The 20785-nt window shown below is 34.1% G+C and overlaps 1 protein-coding gene across 1 annotated transcript in view; it reads left to right on the forward strand.

Moving 5' to 3' along the window:
• Positions 1 to 553: 553 nt before the first annotated feature.
• Positions 554 to 20785, forward strand: part of LOC116174558 (BAI1-associated protein 3-like) — a 30296-nt gene continuing 10064 nt past the window's right edge. Inside the window, exons 1-4 of the mRNA XM_031492495.1 lie at positions 554 to 576; positions 15514 to 15804; positions 19589 to 19805; positions 19865 to 20060. Coding sequence (XP_031348355.1) covers positions 19782 to 19805; positions 19865 to 20060 — 220 coding nt within the window. The 5' untranslated portion in view covers positions 554 to 576; positions 15514 to 15804; positions 19589 to 19781. The remainder of the gene's footprint in view (positions 577 to 15513; positions 15805 to 19588; positions 19806 to 19864; positions 20061 to 20785) is intronic.

The raw sequence follows: 20785 nt of genomic DNA on the forward strand, positions 1-20785 counted from the left end.
ATTTTACATTTGACATTTTAGGGAGGTATAAAGCCTGTATATACATTTTGGGACATATCTGATCATCCCTACCATCGTAGACCTAAGAGCCCTACTCTAACCCCTTGTCTTTTTACAAGCGTTCTTCTACTGGCTCGCATTTACTGCCAGCCAGCCAGCCAAAGTGAGGTTAAAACCTACCTTTATACAAATAAATTTGCAAAAATGCGCTAAAAAGAACTTAATTCGTAACAACGGCATGCAGAATTGTTTAACCAGGTTAATATAAGATTTTTCTTCGCTTGTCTTTGATTTAATTATTACATTGTATTGTAGTTTCCGTGAAACCTACACGTCAGCGCGAATTTGTCACTCCACAAAAAAACCGCATGTATAACTGGTCTCCGTCTCCAAGTCGGTGCGATATTCATTCTGTTTTTCGTGCTCGTCGCAGTGCAACATACCGGCAAAATGCCTAAACGATCGAGTGCTTTTTCACCCCGTGACAAAAGGGGTGAAATAAAATTATTCACGAAACAGTTCCGGAAAATGCTGGAGCATTTACAAAACGTTTACAAGACAGTGATGAATCTACAGGTAGGCTATTTTAATTAAATATTGTTGTAAAGGGTTATTCCCCAAAAGAACACTGAACTTCAGTTCACAATAATCTTAAATACCGAGTGGTATTTAAAACAGTAGTGAATTGGACTTCATTGTATTTTAGTTCTTTTCTGTGGGAATGGTTCCGGCACGCTTTCGTTTGCGTTGGAATTTCTTATTTGCGTTGTGTTGGAAGGTCACAAATTCCAAACCAATTTATCGTTCGATATTTCGGTAGACAAACTGCGTTTAGAAATCTTATGTAACCCATAAGGGTTAAAATAAGCTGCTACCTTTGTTATTGCCATTACACCGTGCGACGTTTTGGCAAATGAATATTTTAAGAACAGTAATGTTCTCTTCCGGTAGGTTAGTATTTTCTGGCTTGTGATTCGTTGGAAGAAAAAGGAAAAAGTCCTTACTTATAAAATTTCGGAACATGGGTTCATGATAGCCCTGCAGCAGCAACTTACTCAGCATCACAGTTGGGGCAGTCATAGAAAAGATGTTGCCCGTCACAGAACAGGCAGATGATTAAAAAAAAATTTAAAACAACATAATTACTTTATTAAGGCCCTGCATTTTAAATTTGAAGACTACAAATCTGCTCATAGCGTACATTACCTTTGTTGCGTTCAGTACCGGTTTCACTATTGCAAAATTTTTATCCACAGCTTTGCCTGTTAATATGGGAGTTCCACAAGGATCTGTTTTGGGACCTATTTTATTTTTATTATTTATTAATGATATTGTCATGTTTTTAAATTGCTTGGTTTATATGCGGATGATACGACGGCATTAATATCCGAAAAAAGGCAAGAAAATATATATCAAAAGCTATTGAGATTCTAAATAAGCTTAGTAATTGGTTTAATTTTAACAAATTATTCTTAAATCGCGATAAAACGTTTTTCCTACCGTGTACAACTTTTGGAAATAACTATTTGTCTAACTCAAGTAATAAAAACATTAATATTCTAGGCACTGGGAAGTTTTTGGGGATCTATTTAGATCAAAACTTAAATTAATGGATGTGAACCATACTTTATTTTATTACTATGCTCAAATTCAATCCAAATTATCCTATTGAATAATTATTTGTGGCTCGTCAAGTGCGGCAAAAATGTTTTTCTGGTACAAAAACGAATAGTCAGATGTGTTGCTGGTAGTAAGACGTATGATTCGTGTCGCTCGATATTTAAAAAATTGAATATTCTTACACTTTCATCACTCTATATACTTGAATTGTTAACTTTTATTTTCCATAATCAGCAACATTTCTTACGCCATAGCAGTTTTCATAATTACAACACGCGCAATAAACAACAATTTATCACCCCTTTAACAAGGCTTAAACTTGCCCATAATTCTCCCACGTCAATGGGCATTAAATTATTTAATGCTCTTCCAACACTTAGAAGTCAGGAAACAATAAAGTGCTTTAAAACTTCTTTAAAAAAAATTCTTCTAGTCAATCATACACTCGCTATTGATGAATTTCTAAATTGTATTGATAAAAATTGGGGATCTCTAGTATAATTTTGTTTGTCCTTGTATTGTGTTGACCAACATTTTTAAATTGTATTTAATTGTATTTATTTTGTGTTTCTGACGTATCCTATACAATTCAAAATTTGTCTTGGGAATTAAAAAAAAGTGATACGAAATACCGCGGGTTGGACACCTTTGAACACGTTATTACGTTCCTTTTTCCCCTTTAATACTTATTTAGTTCTGGCGCCTTCAAAACCCCTCATGAAGTTTTATTTTGTTTTCTTTTGTTTTTATTTTAGGTTAGGGTTAATATTTAGTTTTATAATTAGGGATTTTCTTTGGGTTTTTTTTGGTTGTTTTCATACCAGACCACAAATTATACACGCCGTTTGATTTTCCAAGATTATAATAACGTTCTTCAGGTGCGCGTTTCTGTTTCATCGTCCGTAAGTACCTCTTTGGGGTTATTTTGTTCATAAATTCTGTATATTTTCTAGAACGTAATTAAAGTTCTGTAATTTGTCGTACCACCTTATAAGTATTTTTGGTTGTTTGTTTGTCGTATTCCGTATTTTTATTTTTCGCTTTCCTTTTAGGGCCTTTTTATTTTCCTGTACCGGTGTCTGTATTTCTGGTCATTTTCTACGTAAGCAGTCACTGGACGACCACCAACTCCAAGGATCAGAAAACACCGTCTGTGCCATCGTTTTCATTCCCCTATCTAATCGTTCCTTTCGATATTCTGCACATCCCCTACCGTTTAAATTTCGTTCCTATCTATCTACTGTACTCGTAGTTAAACAAATTGTTTGTATCTCCCATTTGTTCCACCCCAATCATTCCCCGTAACTATAGGTACGACCAAAAAAGGAAAAGTATTACTACTTTTAATTCTGAGATCTCACAAACAGTCACATACGCATAAAGCAGACACATAAATTTGAATCAATGATTGCTACTCATTTATATAATAGTTTATCGTTCCTACCTAGCCCTCATCCCTTTTTTCCTCCCCTAGATTATTTCCTTCACAAAAAAAACAATACACACAGTTTGCATTTATCATTTTAATTTAATTTGTATTTTCGAGAAAAGTCCCAGACGAGATTAAACATTTTTTTCTGAAACCACTTTAGAAACAACCACTTTCTTCTCTAAAAAGGGTGAAGAAAATGTCACTTACCTCTCTAGTGAGGAAAGTAAAAAACAATTGCTGCGTTAATCTTAATAATGACATTTAAAATTGCATCTAGACAGCTGTGTGTCAAACGTCATTGTATACGATAATTTTTTAAATTTTGATTCTAGTTTCAGAGAAAATTATGTGTAAAACTTGAGAAGACTTAGTGTTTCATATTCTTCCCCTTCTTTTTATTGCCTTAGCTTCCAAGAACCACCAGAGGGTTGTTTTCTAATTTTTGGGCACGGCTCCCTAACAGGGAAATAAAAGTTAGTGGCGCCTAAATTTTTACTACCTCTTACCAACGTACCCTAGTCTCTCCGTGAGTAACTGCAGCCGTGGTTAGGGCGATTAGTTTATTTTGCCCCCTTTTATTTCGTGTCCTTGACCGACGTTTTTTAACTTTTATAATAAATCGATAAAAGAACCGAATGAAAAGTTTGCTAAAGCTATCATTGGGTCTACAACCTATAATTACTTATAATTACTTAGTTGGTACGGAGCTACTCTTACTTGTTTATATTATTATAATTGTATTAGTGGTAATATGTAGTTGTTGTCAACGATTTTTATTAATTATATCTACGGGAAAGCTCGGAAAATTATAATTAATCTTTCTTTAGGTAAGTCGATTAATTTTTTAATTTTCTGGTTCATTTGATTTTAATGAAAGTGCAGAACTAATACATAATAATGTCCTTCTGAAGGCTAAGGACCAACTGACTCTCTTATTCTAAGGCTAAGGTATAACAATAAAGGCCACTTAAACTTGTTTGACAATGTTGCCAAGTCCATTTTCTTAAAACTTACTCGTAAACTAAACTAAATTCGAACAATTGGTTATGCAATTAGTGTGTATAATCAATGTTTCGAATTAAACAGGAATCTCTTTTTTGCGACTAACTGACATATAGAAAATATGACCACAAAAAGCTTTTTTTCAGACAAGCCCTCGCTTTCTAAGAAAACTAAAACCGCCCTTGGCTGTCATTACTTAATAAGATTAATTTAAAAGCAATTTTAAATGATCGAACATTCTTTATAACTTTGTTATTTCGATTTCGTTTATTCAGAGTGGCTCATAGAAACCAAAACAGAGCTACTTTCCGATAGTTAAAATTGAATTTTCAAAAACCCTCGGCTTCGAGGGAGCATCGCGTATGATGAAATGCTCCTCTGCTCTTTTTATCCCTAGAATGGCAAAAAAATTGTACATAATTACACACATTGAATGGGAAGATGGGCGAAGGAAAATCGTTCTAAACACTTTCCGTGTTGAAAATTAAAATTACCTTTATAATATAAAGGTAATTCGTGCTTCCCTTGGCAATTTATCAAAGTCAAATTATACTATCATAAAGCCCGTTATAAACAACTCAAAGCCTTCGCTCTATGTAAATCACTCGGCATTAACTTTTGCGTCAATTTTTCACATTCCTAATACCCACTTCTCCTTTTTTTAATACGAATATATCGCCTTGTTCTACATAAAGAGACGTAAGTCAACGGCATCTTAGCGTGCGGTGTTTTGCCCCGAGATGACGGGAATATTCTCGTCAACATTTGTCTAGTATCGACTTTGTTTTCGCCGTAGGTACGCTAGAGTTTAATCCCCGAGGAATGTCGGGAATTTAAATGAATTTGCGAGTTTGTTTTAAATTAGAATAAGTAGTCGATCGAAGTCTTTGGGGTTTTTGAATGTCATTTTAACTTGATGGAAAGCAACTTACGTTTCAACGAACTTTTTCCTGCAGAGACGTGAAAATGCCATCAAATTACCTACCTCGGGGGGGACCTTACATAGTCGTAATTCTTTTGCTACTTTCAAATTATGTTAAAAGGGTTTTTACCTAATTATGGGAGAATACAGGGTGTTTTACAAATAATGTAATAATAAGCAGCAATAAGGTGAACTTGAGTTGGTAAATAGTATAATTTTATTAAAAGGGCCATACGGCCATTTAGAGAAGACGTCTTCCTGGTTGATCGGTTTCCAAATTTTAACGCAGCACGCGATAATTTTTATGAAATCTTCGGAAAGTAAGCCTTTCTGGAACCTTAGACTTCACAAGCAAGGTGGGACCCAGAGCCTGTGATAATGTGACATATAAAAGTATCCCCCGATGGCATTTCTACAATTTGAGTTCTGTGTGATAGCTATGATTATTATAAACAGAATATTCCCAACGACTCACCATATTTAGGTATACAGTTTTTCTAGTAGTCAGTAGTGGGTCACTGAATCAAAGACTGATGAAAGGTCTTTAAACCAGCCAACAGTGCTAATAACTTTGTGTGTGGCAGTAAAAATTCCCGAAAGAAATTCAGGCAAGGCGATGTTGGTTGATTAATAATATCAAAATATTCGAACGTCCTGTACTCTGTCCTTTTTAAATGAAATCCATTTTACTCGTAGTCTAATACAAGCAAAATCTAACTACACGTTTAACACATGCACGAATAAATTATTATTTCGCCGAGGTGTTATACATTATGGGTACTTTCTCGGGGTTTGTTTCCAGCGTAATCGCTTTAAAGCTCTCGTATATCCATCTCGGGACGATCCTCAAGTGTTATATGCATATTTCATTCCAAATGTTGCGAAACTGTTCCCAGTAGGAACGTCCGAATTTTTTTATTCAAATTGTTTCACAAGACCCTTTTAAATACATTTGTGTTTATTCCTCTGGTGCCCTTCGGTGAGCGTCGAAATTAACGGAATTCTATGTAGTCCGTTGAGAGTTTCCTGAAGCACTTCAGTGTGCGAGATTCCCAAATTTTAGTACTATTAAATCAGTACCGCGATAAATTGAAAAAAAATTCTTCGTACGCACGGAGAGTGCTTTATTCTATTACATTACGGTTGAAATTAATTTCATCTCAACATGCCCTTTGTGCTAGCAGAACAATTTCAGCAAAGTAAATATTAACATGGTATGTAATGGAGTACAAACTTAATGAATGGTTGAATCAAAATTTTTCTGCTTCTCCTTATTTCGATCCATCATACTTACGCTTTTATATGTACTCAATCATAAAATATCCTTTGAATTGTGAAGTCTTTTGTAATGGTAAAAGTTAACTAACGATCGCAACCTGGCACTGAATGAATAATAAACATTTTTATCAATTTCATACAATTTTTAATAGAAGAACTTGTATAGCGTCATATAGACTACAATCGTGCACGAAACTGTACAAGAAAGAGCTTATAATTTGCTCTATAATACTGCTATCAGAAACAATGTGAGAAATGATGTTGCGGAAGCGCTTGCAGTGGCGCAATCAGAAATTTGCTTTGGGAGGTGCTAGAATTACAAGTTGTCTTAGTACCTACCCTTTTTTCGGGGAGGGTCTATTTTGGCTTAATACAATGCATCAATAACAATCGAATTTAGCTTAAATGTAGGTAATTAAAATTTAAATGATGAAATCAAGTCTTCGTGGATTGCGCGCTAGGGTGCTTAACACTTCATCACTGGTAACAGTAATTTCGCGATGAACAGAAACGCGCAAATTTTGCGATTTTGGGCGAATTCATTTCATTTGTCCACTTCTTGTCTATGTGTGAGCACTTATTCTCTTTAGAATTTTGGGGGGTGCTTTAGCCTCAACGCACCCTCCTTGGTTGCGCCACTGAGCGCTTGATTCTGGCGTGCAAACCGATATTATTTATATGATTTCGAGGAGGCGCACAATTTTACTTCTTTTTTCTATTAGAAATAGTAGCTTTAGAAGATCGTTGACGGTAGTTGCTATTTAATTCATTAGTTCGTAGCAAGTTGGAATACTGAGCCATTATGTTTATAATTCTGTTCCATCTGTTCTAAAATGTAGCACTTTGGATCACAAGACATTCAAAAGACTATTTTTCAAACATTTGGTACGATAGTTGGTTTTAGTACTGAGACAGAAAAATGCAACACAAACTAAGGAGAGCATTTTAATGTATTTAGGGAAAAAGTCAATTGGTAGATTTACTTAGAAGTGGTGATCTATAAAAATATATATATTGAAACAAGGTTAAGTGGAAGAGCAGGAGGTTACTTGTGACCAACCTGAACTTCGCCTTGGGGTTCAACAAGCATATGAGTTTTTTTTAATTTTATTGTTTTGTATGTTGTGTTTACAATTATTTTTATTTAGCTTGTTGAATAAAGACATTATTATTATTATTATTATTATTTGAAATATCGCTACATTAAGAGAATAGAATCGGTGCAGAAAAGATTTTTGAAGTTCGGGGTTATATCCACGTCTTGAATCATACAATGTAATGTAATAACGTTAGAGCAATTTAGTTCCCTTGAAAGTCGTAGGAAATTTTCTACCTACAACATTACATATCAGCACCAGTATCAATAAAAACAATGCAATGTTTAAAGTACCACGTACCAAAACCTGGAAGGCGGAATCCCCAAACCTTTTATCTGCTGTTCGCTAGAACCAATGTGCTTCCGCAATCACCATTGTATCGCATGAGTAAATACGTGAATCAATATGCTGACTTGGTCATCTTTCAACCCAACAAAAAACGTTTTATAAACAAATTAAAATTCTATACCTTTAGTTACATCGCAACCTTATGCTACTCCACTCCATAGGCAGAAATAACATTGGATTTTACACTTATTCAACCTGTTATCCATTCTACCATTATACTTCTCTTCCTTTTTTTATTAATAACTTATTTATTATTACCTAAACCCAATTTGTTTTCGTTTCAAGTTAATTGTACTGGCACTTATATTATTTTGGTTTTTAGTTTAATATACTTAATGTAGCCTGTTATTGGCAATTACTGTTGGCTGCTAATCTAATAAATAAATAAATTTTCGAGTATGGCGCCATCTTTGGCCTTCATAAGTATGGCATATATGTACAGTGTGTCCCAGATAGCGTGGGATTGCATGGGTAACTTTGTTATTATTAAAGATAGAGAATTGGTTAAATGGGCAATGTTTTGCAGTTTTGGATGCTTATTTAAAATTTCCTTATGGAAATTCAAAATGTCGCATAGGTTCGACGTAAATTCAAAGAAACTAAAATTGGTCATTTCCTTGAATGTCTTATATCATCGAAAGTATAAGAGATATAAAAAAAAGTTTTATATAAAAGTGACTATCTTTGATACGCTTAATTTAGAATTGATGTCAAAAAAAAGTTCAAGATGGCTACTTTTGAGGAACATTTACCAACTTGCTAAAGTTAAATAGGCGCTATATGAGATTTTTAGATTACTTGATAGATTTTTTAATTCTCTTTTCAACGAGCCATCATAACATAAGATTGAAAATAAGATACCAGTTATATCAACGGTTTTTGTATTTTAATCAAGTAGGCTGTGATGAATTAAAAAAAAACAAAACAAAATCTATTCGAGCCAACAAAACAATGGAAATAATTACATCAGATGTTTAAAAAATCAGGGGCGCACTCATGACAGGGGGGTTTGGGCATTACAACTCCCTCTAAAATTTTATATAAGTAGGCCTAGAAAAATTTTGATTTTTATAACATCACTTATTGACTATCTTATTATCCATACTTACATACCTACAAATGGTGGTATAACTACAAACTATCCCCTCGAAAAAATGTCATGCCATTATCCAGTTAAACACATTTCAAGACACTTTGCTTTATTTTACCATTGATGCATTGTCCCAGGTCACATTTTGTAGGTCAGTAGGTGGTTTATCCGCAAGAATATCGAAACTAACAGTTTTACCAGTCCGAGTATATGGACAGATGAATCTTTTTCTAACTGTGGGTGTTCAAATCGACACAATGAACACTATACTCGTCACAGGAAAACCTACATGATGTAGTTTCACGCCGAACTCAAGTAATTTTTTTTAAATTAATGTATTTTATGGCATAATGGGAAGTCATGTAATTGGACCGGTAATCTTCGATGGATCTTTAACTGCTCACCACGATTTACAAATTCTCCAATAAACTTCCTTAAAGGATTTTTCTCGACAACGTATGTTTCGAAGAAAGGGTTGGTTTATGCTACCTACCAACAAGCTGGCTGCTTAGGTCACAATTCACGAATTATGTACAGTACATTAAATTATAAAAGTAAGTACTTAATTAAAAAATAAAAGTAAAGTGGAAGTAGCTACCACTACAATAATAATAATCATCATCAATGGCAACACGTTGCCTAAACTAAACTGTCTTGAAGTGTGTTTCACTAATAATGGCCAGTATTTTAAACATCTGGTGTAATTATTTTCATTGTTTTGTTGCCTCGAATAGATTTTGTTTTGTTTTTCTTTATTCGTCACAGACTACTTGATTAAAATACAAAAACCGCTAATATAATTGGTATCTTATTTTCAATCTTATGTTATGATGGCTCGTTGAAAAGAGAATTAAAAAATCTATCAAGTAATCTAAAAATCCAATATGGCGCCCATTTAACTTTAGGAAGTTGGTAAATGTTCCTCAAAAGTGGCCATCTTAAATTTTTTTTGACATCAATTCTAAATTAAGCGTATCAAAGACAGTCACTTTTATATAAAACTTTTTTTTATATCTCTTATACTTTCGATGATATAAGACATTCAAGGAAATGACCAATTTTAGTTTTTTTGAATTTACGTCGAACCTATGCGACATTTTGAATTTCCATAAGAAAATTTTAAATAAGCATCCAAAACTGCAAAACATTGCCCATTTAACCAATTCTCTATCTTTAATAATAACAAAGTTACCCATGCAATCCCACGCGATCTGGGACACACTGTATATATCATGGATCAAATTGGAGCAGGAACTTTCGGAAAATCCAAATGCCATACAGTAGCAAATCGACCAAAATTATTAACAAAAAATGACAACTTTGCGGGGGTATGGCGGCTATGCCAGTAGGCATGATGATTTTCGTGCTTGACTAACTAAGGACTGGTCTGATGCTTGTAGCAAATCACAAAAAAAAAAAAACAATCGACAAGTTCAAATTAGTATGGCGAGCTAGAAAGCCCACCGGAAAAGTATGGTATTTTGTTTCCGCCAGTTGTTTTGTCACCGACTACCAGAAAGTGTTCAAAGAATTTTGTGTAGCAAATTGTTCAAAATCATTAAACAATCGTCACGCAATAACCCATAACGGCCCCACTCCCAGGGAGTTAGCACCATTTTCGTTTGGGAAGTACTTAATTACTTTGAATGGTCGCCATACTTGTAGCAAAAATCACACCAGAAAAAGTATCACCATATCCCGCTCTATAACGCATTCTGGAACTTCGGTCGACTGGACACAGGAGTTTAAAAATACTTAAAATCTCACGTAGCATTTGAAATAGCTCGAATTCATTGGACAAAAGAAACTTTACTTGATTACGGCAGATAGTGATTTAGATTGGTATACATTTATCCTTGTGGTGCAACAGTCGCCGTTTCGCAACTAGGCTGGGAGCTGGAAATGGTACGACTATTGATTTATTTATTTATTTAGCCTTTATTTTTGAGTGGGCGGGGTTTCAGCCAAGGCTGCTCTACCAACCCAACCCACTATACATTTACAAATATCCATGCCCGAACCCGGATTCGAACCAGGGACCCTAGCACCACAGTCCAGCTTCAACTGAACTGCGCCACACAGGCCGGCAATCACATGTAATTTTTGTAATTCTGGTTTAGCATGTGTGCTTGATAATACTAAATCTGATAATACTTTAGTCTTTAAAAAGGGGGAAGAAAATGTGATCTTCCTCTTTAGTGAGGAAAGTAAAAAACAATTGCTGCGTTGATCTTAATAATGACATTTAAAATTGAAACATACCCGTATCTCGATTGGTATGTGGCAAACTTCATCATTGTATTCGATAATTTTTTAATTTTGATTATAGTTTCAGAAAAAATGATGTGTAAAACTTTCTTCTCTAGTTGTACAAATATCTTTTGTGAACTCAAATAATAACAATATTGCTTCAAATATTTTCGAGCAAGGCATATTTGATTTATTGTAAAATGAACCTTTTTATTTTGTCGATTTCTACGGTTTTGAAAAACGGAAAATTATAAGTACTAGTATGAACAGATGCAGTATTTTTTTCTCTAAAAAAACGTATTTATACTTTTGCTCTAAAATACTTAGGGGAGCTAGTAATTGACTATAAAGAAATTACCATTAAAATCCCTATGCTGCGTCGCGCTACGCACCACCCTGTATATCGGGTGAAAATTCCCAAACCGACTATAGAGAATTAACATGGGAAAAAGGTTTTTTTGTAGATAGTTGCTCCCCAGGTTAACTTAGACGGTTTATAATGACACCAATCGAAAGAAGATTTTTTTCCTCGTCTAATGATATATACGAATTAATTTTCAGGTGTATTTCTCACTATTTTATCAAAAATTCGGCAATAAATCCACTTACCAAAAATAATGTGAAGCCATGACTAGTAAATCAAAAAGCAGATTCAAACGTCGAAATCAATATCAGTTTATGACAACTGGCATTAATTTTTTTGTAAAATGTATTTCACTGAGGACAAAGTATATATAATAAACAACGTTTACAGCGGAAATATTTGCTCTAGTACGCGATATTTGTTTTCCGTGCTTTTAATTTGAGCGTCCCATTCCGTCTGTGTGAAAACCTATTTCAATCCTTTAGGAAATTTCCATGGCTTAACATGATTTTGCTAATGGGACTTGCCTATTGCTGAAGTTTTGAAAAAATAATGAGAAATACGCCTGAAAATAAACTAAAAAAATCTTCTTTTGATTGGTGTCATAATAAACCCTCTAAGTTAACATGGGGAGCAACGATCTGCAAAAAACGTTTTTCCCATGTTAATTGCCTATGTTCGGTTTTAAAATATTCACGCCTTCACGGCCTCAATAACATCCTCATAGGTCACTTTATTGATGTGAATTTCACTAAATTGGTCGATATATGATTGATATTAAATGGTGGATTGTCATAGACCGAATGGAAATAACGCCCAAACCCGCTGGCAATATCAGTATATTGTAAGGTGTCGTTATTATAGTGCATTTTCGTACAGAACGTCTCGTTAGATCTTTTTTATGTAACGCCAAAACGTCTTGGTATTCGTAGATACATCATTTTCAGGTGAGCTTGTGAAATTGTCATACGCTTCCTTGATGTTATCCTTAATTTTCCGGCTGATTGGTTGAAATTATGTACACAACTCTTCGTTTGTGCATTTCCTTTTAAGTTTTTTTTAAAAAGGCGGTGTTTTCTCTGTATATCTTTGATAATGGTAATTGTATAAAATTTATGGAATACTGCGTTTATTTCGGAAAATTGGTTTAAAGAATTCTAATTCGTGTTAGAAAATGTGTGATACAAAGTCAAGTAGTTACCCTTTTTGTAATTACTCGTATATTGTGGACTTGCGAAAGTGGATTTTATTTTAAGCATGTCTCTATGGAACGCCGTTTTAGTATTTATACCAACATTTTATCATGTATCATTTTAAATAACAGTCAATCTTATGTCTCTAAATTTTTCGTTTGTTGTTTTTATCTTACGTATTAAGAGATTGATTAAAAAAATGTTGATTAATAAAGATGATACATGAATTAAAATGTTTGTTGATAATTTTAATTAGGCGCTAGTATACACGTAGTCAAATAGACTAAACTGTAGTTCCTGAAACTTCCGCACAATCAGAGATACGAATTAAAATTATCAACAATCATTTTAATTAATGTAACATTTTAATTCAACAATCACTTTAAATAATTCTTGCCGATTTTAACAGCATGAATTCATATGATTGTTGAATTAAAATGTTCTCTGAAAATATTTGTACAATTTTATTCCAAAATTTTACAATGTGCCATTTTAAATAACAGTCAATCGTATGCCTCTACTTTTTACGTTTGTTGTTATTGTCTTACGTATTAAATATGATTGTTTAAAGAATGTTACTTAATAAAAATGTGAAATGAATTATATTGTTATATTGAATGAGTGTATATGAAACTGTATTTCAACAAACAATTAATAACAAACAATTAAATTGAATTGCAAGAAATACTTCGATTAATAAAACGATTTTGTCCAACAAACATAAAAATTCATTCATTTTAAATGTGGAATTAAAATTATCAACAAACATTTTAATTCATCAGTCATATAAATTCGACGATTTGAAAATTGAAGCCGAATATTTTCAACAATCACTTTAATTCAACAAACAAATACATTTTTATTGTTAGACGTAGTAAAAGAATCTTTAAAAATGATTGTTGAATGAATATGATTGTTGAATTAAAATGTTACATGAATTAAAATGTTTGTTGATAATTTTAATTAGGCGCTAGTATACACGTACCCAAATACACTAAAGGATAGTTCCTGAAACTTCCGCACAATCACAGATACGAATTAAAATTATCAACAAACATTTTAATTCATGTAACATTTTAATTCAACAATCATTTTAAATAATGCTTTCCCATTTTAACAGCACGAATTAATATGATTGTTGAATTAAAATGATTGTTGGGAATATTTGTACAACACTTCAATAATTGAATTAATATGATTGTTGAATTAAAATGTTTGTTCATAATTTTAATCCCACATTTAATATGAATAAATTTTTATGTTTGTTGAATTAGTTCTAGTTAGTTATATTACTGTTCGTTTATGTATTCGTTTGTTGATTTGTATTGTTAAACTTTCGTTATACACCTTGCTATATAATTCATACATCATTTCAATTAAGTGAAGTTTTTTAAACAAACATATTTAATGTTTCACATAAAAACAACAAACATAATAAATCGGGAAATAAAATTAACTGTTGTTTATAATGTTACATTGTAAACTTTCGTAATAAAAAGTAAAACGGCGTTCCATATGTCTCAGTATCAAGTGCTGGATGATATTGTTTTTCAGATACAAGAGGACTATGACACTTATTTACTGTAATATTTACATTTGTGAGAACAAAATCTTTATGATTGACTATGTGATTAAATTGTATAAGATTATAAGACCCCATTATGTTTAAAAATTCGTATGACTTTTCATCTGCTGTTCTATCAAATAAATTTTATCGAATCGGATGCTTAATGCCTGAGCCCGAAACTAATTCATCAGATTCGATAAAATTTTTAGAACTGCAGTTTAATTGGATCATGTAGGCGTAAAACCATTACCGTAAACAAAACTGGATGCAAGCGAAATTCACCTTAATTAACATTGTTTGACGTAGGCGATACGACCTAGAATCGCTTATCAGTTGCGGTACCGTATTTTGTTCATTCTTATTCTACACGTCAACAATAACGCAATGCAGTTTGTTTAATAGACTTGTTTATGTTTAATCGTCGACGTGAGGTAAAAAAAAAGTTAACTCTGCATTTAGTGGGGTTAATTACATATCGGAATAGTAACAACAGATCGACTATATCAAATAATTCACAATCCAAAATAGTACAGTCAAGATACGTTTCAGTAGCTATTAAAAGTTTATTTGCATTAAACCAGTTGATTAGTTATGCCAAAGATTTGTTTAAGGTGAATTTTAAGTCGTTTTGACTGCAGGCAATAGTTACACTAGTATCATCTGCATAAGTACAAATGTGACACGTATCTATTAAATTATTGGGCAGATCATTCATATATATGATAAATAAAATAGGACCGAGAATGGAGCCTTGTGGCACACCATAATTCACATTTTGTTTATATATTATATATTTAAAAAAATTGTGTAGCAAGTTGTCAAAAATCATTAAATTTTGCGACATGTTTAAACAATCGTCCACGCAATAACGGCCCCACTCCCATCGGGTTAGCACCATTTTCGTTTTGAGGAGTACTTAATTAAACCTTCGCCATACTTGCAGCAAATCACACCAGTAAAAGTGTCACCATCTTCAGGTCTATTACTCAATTCATGGGACCTATTTCATCGTTACACACAAATGCATCTTCGATAGTCTTCTTTTTTTATCGGTCTCTCTTGTATATAATGATCTTTGAAATTTGTTTCATTCAACTTACATCCCTCATTATAGCTGTAAAATGCAACGAATTTATTATATCGTTTTACCGATTGTTGATAAGATTCCTCTCCCAGAAAGCGGTTCCGCAATCTACGCAATGTACGAATGTAATGCGAAGTACGTAAATTACTTAGATCACAATGCCCGGAGCGCGGATGGTAAATTGACCAAATTTCCGAGATAAATGAACTAGATTAAGCATGATTCACCTACGGTTGTACATTTTAATCGTCCCTTTTTTGTTACAGGTTCTCACTAACGAGGCAAGATACGGAGACAAATAATTCACCAGGTGTTCGTAGTTCGTCAACCGACAGTAACGCTCCCGGATTTCCTAAAGTTCTTCCAGCACCTGGGGCCAGCGCTTTAGTGCAAAATCGACGTCGTACATTAGAATGTCTCACACCGGCACCGATAACGCGCCGTCCCGGCTCGTTCAGACAGCCGAGATCACCGAAGGCGACACCGGAACGACAGCCGCACTCGTTTTGTTGTAGAAGACTTTCGTGGCCTGAAATTGATCATCAGGTTCACTCGGGGTGAGTAATTCCCTTCGGCAAGCTTTTTCGTAGAACTCGACGATTCGGAGGGTGAGCATATAACTTCGGGCTCGCAATTTATGTACATTTCTTTCGCGTCGACGGATCATTGAAAGTCAATATGTATCCCTATTGAAAAGATATACCATTTATTTCGTCTCTATTATTTATTTTGTGGATTTAGAAGGGCACTTTCTTTAAAAAAAACACGTAATAAGTTAGATAAAGGACATTCACATCAAAGACCCGCATTGATTGCGTCTGCGATCTTTTATTTACTCGTCTATTTACACAATGGAGACGGTTTAATAGCTGTGGATCTCTTGACAAGTAAGTGGTTTACAACCGCCCCGTTGAGATCATCTTGAAGAGACTGAATCTCGAATTTGTACTTCTAAGGAGTTTAGAGCTGTATAACTTCATTAACAGTTCACAACTTTCACCAATATGCAAATAGTGATCGCCATACAGAGCTGGGCAGTATTCGATTTTGTAAATACTTTTTAGTACTTATTCAAATCCTTTAAAGTATTCAAATACTTTGTAATTAAATACTTTTATGGAAGCAGTATTTGTATTTGTAACTCAAATACTTTCACACATATTTAGTATTCGAATACTTCGCAAACTATTTGGATACTTATTTCTCGGGAAAACACTTTTTCTTATTCATTTTGGTGCGTAGAATCCAAAATAATTCGTACTTTTTCGATTAGACTTCTCAATCAAAAGTTACGGACTAGAAACCAATTTCGAAAGAAAATTCAAAGGGCTGTAACTTTTGAACTAGTAGCCCAATCTTAGAACTGTTTGAAATTATGGATTCTACAGGCCACATTCTATCAGAACATTTTTTTTCCCGGTTGATCTGAGACAATTTTTTTTTCAGGCCTCAAAAAAAGGCACGTTCCTTTTTTACCAAAAATCGACTACACCAAAATTTCTCGCGAAAACACTTTCTCTTATTCATTTTGGTGCGTAGAATCCAAAACAATTCGTACTTTTTAGATCAGACTTCTCAATCAAAAGTTATAGACTAGAAACCAATTTCGAAAGAAAATTCAAAGGGCTGTAACTTTTGAACTAGTAGCCCAAGCTTGAAACTGTTTGAAATTATGGATTCTACAGGCCACATTCTACAAGAAAATTTTTTTTCCGGGTCGATCTGAGACAATTTTTTTGTCGGGGCTGAAAAAAACGCAGTGTACAACCTTCCTTTTTTACCAAAAATCGACTACTCCAAAATTTCTTAGGAAAACACTTTTTCTTATTCATTTTGGTGCGTAGAATCCAAAACAATTCGTACTTTTTCGATCAGACTTCTCAATCAAAAGTTACGGACTAGAAACCAATTTCGAAAAAAAATTCAAAGGGCTGTAACTTTTGATCTAGTAGCCCAATCTTGGAACTGTTTGAAATTATGGTTTCTACATGCCACATTCTATCGGAAAATTTTTTTTCCCGGTCGATCTGAGAATTTTTTTTTCAGCCCTCAAAAAAAGGCAGTGTATAACGTTCCTTTTTTACCAAAAATCGACTACACCAAAATTTCTCGGGAAAATACTTTTTCTTATTCATTTTGGTGCGTAGAATCCAAAACAATTCGTACTTTTTCGATCAGACTTCTCAATCAAAAGTTATAGAGTAGAACCAATTTCGAAAGAAAATTCAAAGGGCTGTAACTTTTGAACTAGTAGCCCAATCTTGGAACTGTTTGAAATTATGGATTCTACAGGCCACATTCTATCAGAAAATTTTTTTTCCCGGTTGATCTGAGACAATTTTTTTTTCAGGCCTCAAAAAAAGGCAGTGTATAACCTTCCTTTTTTACCAAAAATCGACTACACCAAAATTTCTCGGGAAAACACTTTTCTTATTAATTTTGGTGCGTAGAATCCAAAACAATTCGTACTTTTTCGATCAGACTTCTCAATCAAAAGTTATAGACTAAAAACCAATTTCGAAAGAAAATTCAAAGGGCTGTAACTTTTGAACTAGTAGCCCAATCTTGAAACTGTTTGAAATTATGGATTCTACAGGCCACATTCTATAAGAAAATTTTTTTCCGGGTCGATCTGAGACAATTTTTTTGTCGGGGCTCAAAAAAAGGCAGTGTATAACCTTCCTTTTTTACCAAAAATCGACTGCACCAAAATTTCTCGGGAAAACACTTTTTCTTATTAATTTTGGTGCGTAGAATCCAAAACATTTCGTACTTTTTCGATCAGACTTCTCAATCAAAAGTTATAGACTAGAAACCAATTTCGAAAGAAAATTCAAAGGGCTGTAACTTTTTAACTAGTAGCCCAATCTTGGAACTGTTTGAAATTATGGATTCTACAGGCCACATTCTATAAGAAAATTTTTTTTCCGGGTCGATCTGAGACAATTTTTTTTTTCGGGCCTCAAAAAAAGGCAGTGTATAACCTTCCTTTTTTACCAAAAATCGACTACTCCAAAATTTCTTAGGAAAACACTTTTCTTATTCATTTTGGTGCGTAGAATCCAAAACAATTCGTACTTTTTCCATCAGAATTCTCAATCAAAAGTTACGGACGAGAAACCAATTTCGAAAGAAAATTCAAAGGGCTGTAACTTTTGAACTAGTAGCCCAATCTTGGAACTGTTTGAAATTATGGATTCTACAGGCCACATTCTACAAGAAAATTTTTTTTCCGGGTCGATCTGAGACAATTTTTTTTTCGGGGCTGAAAAAAAGGCAGTGTACAACCTTCCTTTTTTACCAAAAATCGACTGCACCAAAATTTCTCGGGAAAACACTTTTTCTTATTCATCCACCACGCTTTGAAAACTGGTACACGTATTCTTAAGGATATAACTGGTATAAGAAAAGTCCTGGTAGATACCTCCTATATAATAATATAATAATATTACGCTTTTACTCCCCTTAAATTTGTATTATAACAATAGAAATATAAAAAAAGCCAACCCTTACAAAGTATAACTTGATTTTTTAAGTAGTATTAAGACTTTTATCTAGTATACTATTTTAAATTTTTAATGTATTTGAGTGACAAGTATTCGAATACTTTTCAAAGTAAGTTAATGAAATACTTTTCAAAGTATTGGAATACTTATGAAAGTATTCGAATACATTCTAAAGTATTTGAATACTTATTTTTTAAAGTATTTGAATACTTTTCAATTTATCTGTATCTAGTATTCGCTTGTGCTGGACGTAAAAAGTATTCTGCCCAGCTTTGTCGCCATATAAGAAGACCAATTTGCATTTATTCTTATTACTTTTGTTCTGTTCCACATTTAACTCGTAACAATAATAATGGTCACTAAAATAACTTTTAACTAGTGGTACGAATTAACGAAGGGGGCATAATACTTTTATGAGAGTGCTGCCAAAGTTTTTATGAACACTTACTACATTAATGAGGCACGTAAGCAATCCAAACTCGAATAAAAAGGGAACGAAAAGGTTATATTTTGACTCCTGGTAACGGCGGCTTTAAAAATGAATAAATAAAAAGTGCGATAATGCGGATAGAAGCTTCAAATGACAGAGATTGTAACTCTTACGCGTGATGTTTGTAAATATTTAAAGCAGTTTCGGAGCGTCGCAACTGAGGAAGCTTTTAACTTTGTTACCCAGAATGTAGAGAAACCCGCTAGGCTTTACGAGCAGTCGAAAATTTCAATCTCTCTCCCGCATGCGAATCTTGCTCATTTTCTTTTCCAACTCGTCCCTCACTACGAAAGTTTACCAAATTGGAAAACGCTACGTTGCGTTATCGAATTATGTTTGTTTCAGAGTTCAGGAGATCGATGGACAATATTTTGAGAGTTTTACGGCTTTGGCGTGGCAGCAGGACGCTCAGCGTCAAAACGCGCTGAAAACGGCTGAGGTGGCGGCGGCCGAACCGCCACCTCAGGAGATCGATTTGGGCATTATTCCGATAGATTACACACCACCTCAGAATGAGAAGGATCAACTTTATGTCGAAATGCTGTATACAATCGCCAATTCTGTAAGTAGCGAAATTTTCCACATACAAAATTGAGGGGTTCATTTCTTACGTAATTGCAGGTTGGTGCACCCGCTCCAGGAGGACAATACGCGCATTACAAGGAGGACCTGTACCTTTACGGCCAGCGTGCGTTTGGTGTACCTCCCGATCGGCATTACAGAATGTTGCATTTAGCAGGGGAGGAGAAACCGCCTATTGTAGTCCTGAGCGTCGTCGTAATGGAAGCGGAAGGATTAGAGGCGAAGGACGCAAACGGTGAGCTTTCGTCAATTTTTGCTAATACTTGGATTTTTGCACCCCTGATTATCCTCAATGTAACTTCGTTCACAAACTTCACTGCATAATGTAACTTATTCAGCTTCTACAAATTTTGTTTCTTTAGTAAGCCATTCAAGTATACTCTCCAGGAATTTAAATAGAAATCCTTCAATTAACTTACGATCAACTAACAGAATCCACGAACCGTTCTAAAGTTTTGCCCGTCGCCTTTCTAAATCTCTTCCAATATTAAAAGTTTTTCGTAGGGATGTATTTTCTTATACAGGGGGACACTTTTAAAACTTTCAATGGGCGATATCGTTTTTTATATTAGAGGTATCACAAAATGGCCAAAACCGTTTCGGTAGAATCGAGGGGGAAGCAAAATGATCGTATAAAGAAGGAACCAACTTCAACCTCGTACCCCCCGCCAACCTCATGCCTAAATTTTGAATTGTGACGTATCACTTGTGATACATCATTGGAAAGCTCTTAAAAAATGCTTTTCAGAAATACCATACACTTGAAAGCATTTTTTAAGAGCTTTCCAATGATGTATCACAAGTGATACGTCACAATTCAAAATTTAGGCATGGGGTGGCGGGGGGTACGAGGTTGAAGTTGGTTCCTTCTTTATACGACCATTTTGCTTCCCCCTCGATTCTACCGAAACGGTTTTGGCCATTTTGTGATATCTCTAATATAAAAAACGATATCGCCCA

This window comes from Photinus pyralis, unplaced genomic scaffold, assembly GCF_008802855.1.
Source record: "Photinus pyralis isolate 1611_PpyrPB1 unplaced genomic scaffold, Ppyr1.3 Ppyr1.4_LG6, whole genome shotgun sequence".
Classification (NCBI taxonomy): Eukaryota; Metazoa; Arthropoda; class Insecta; order Coleoptera; family Lampyridae; genus Photinus; species Photinus pyralis.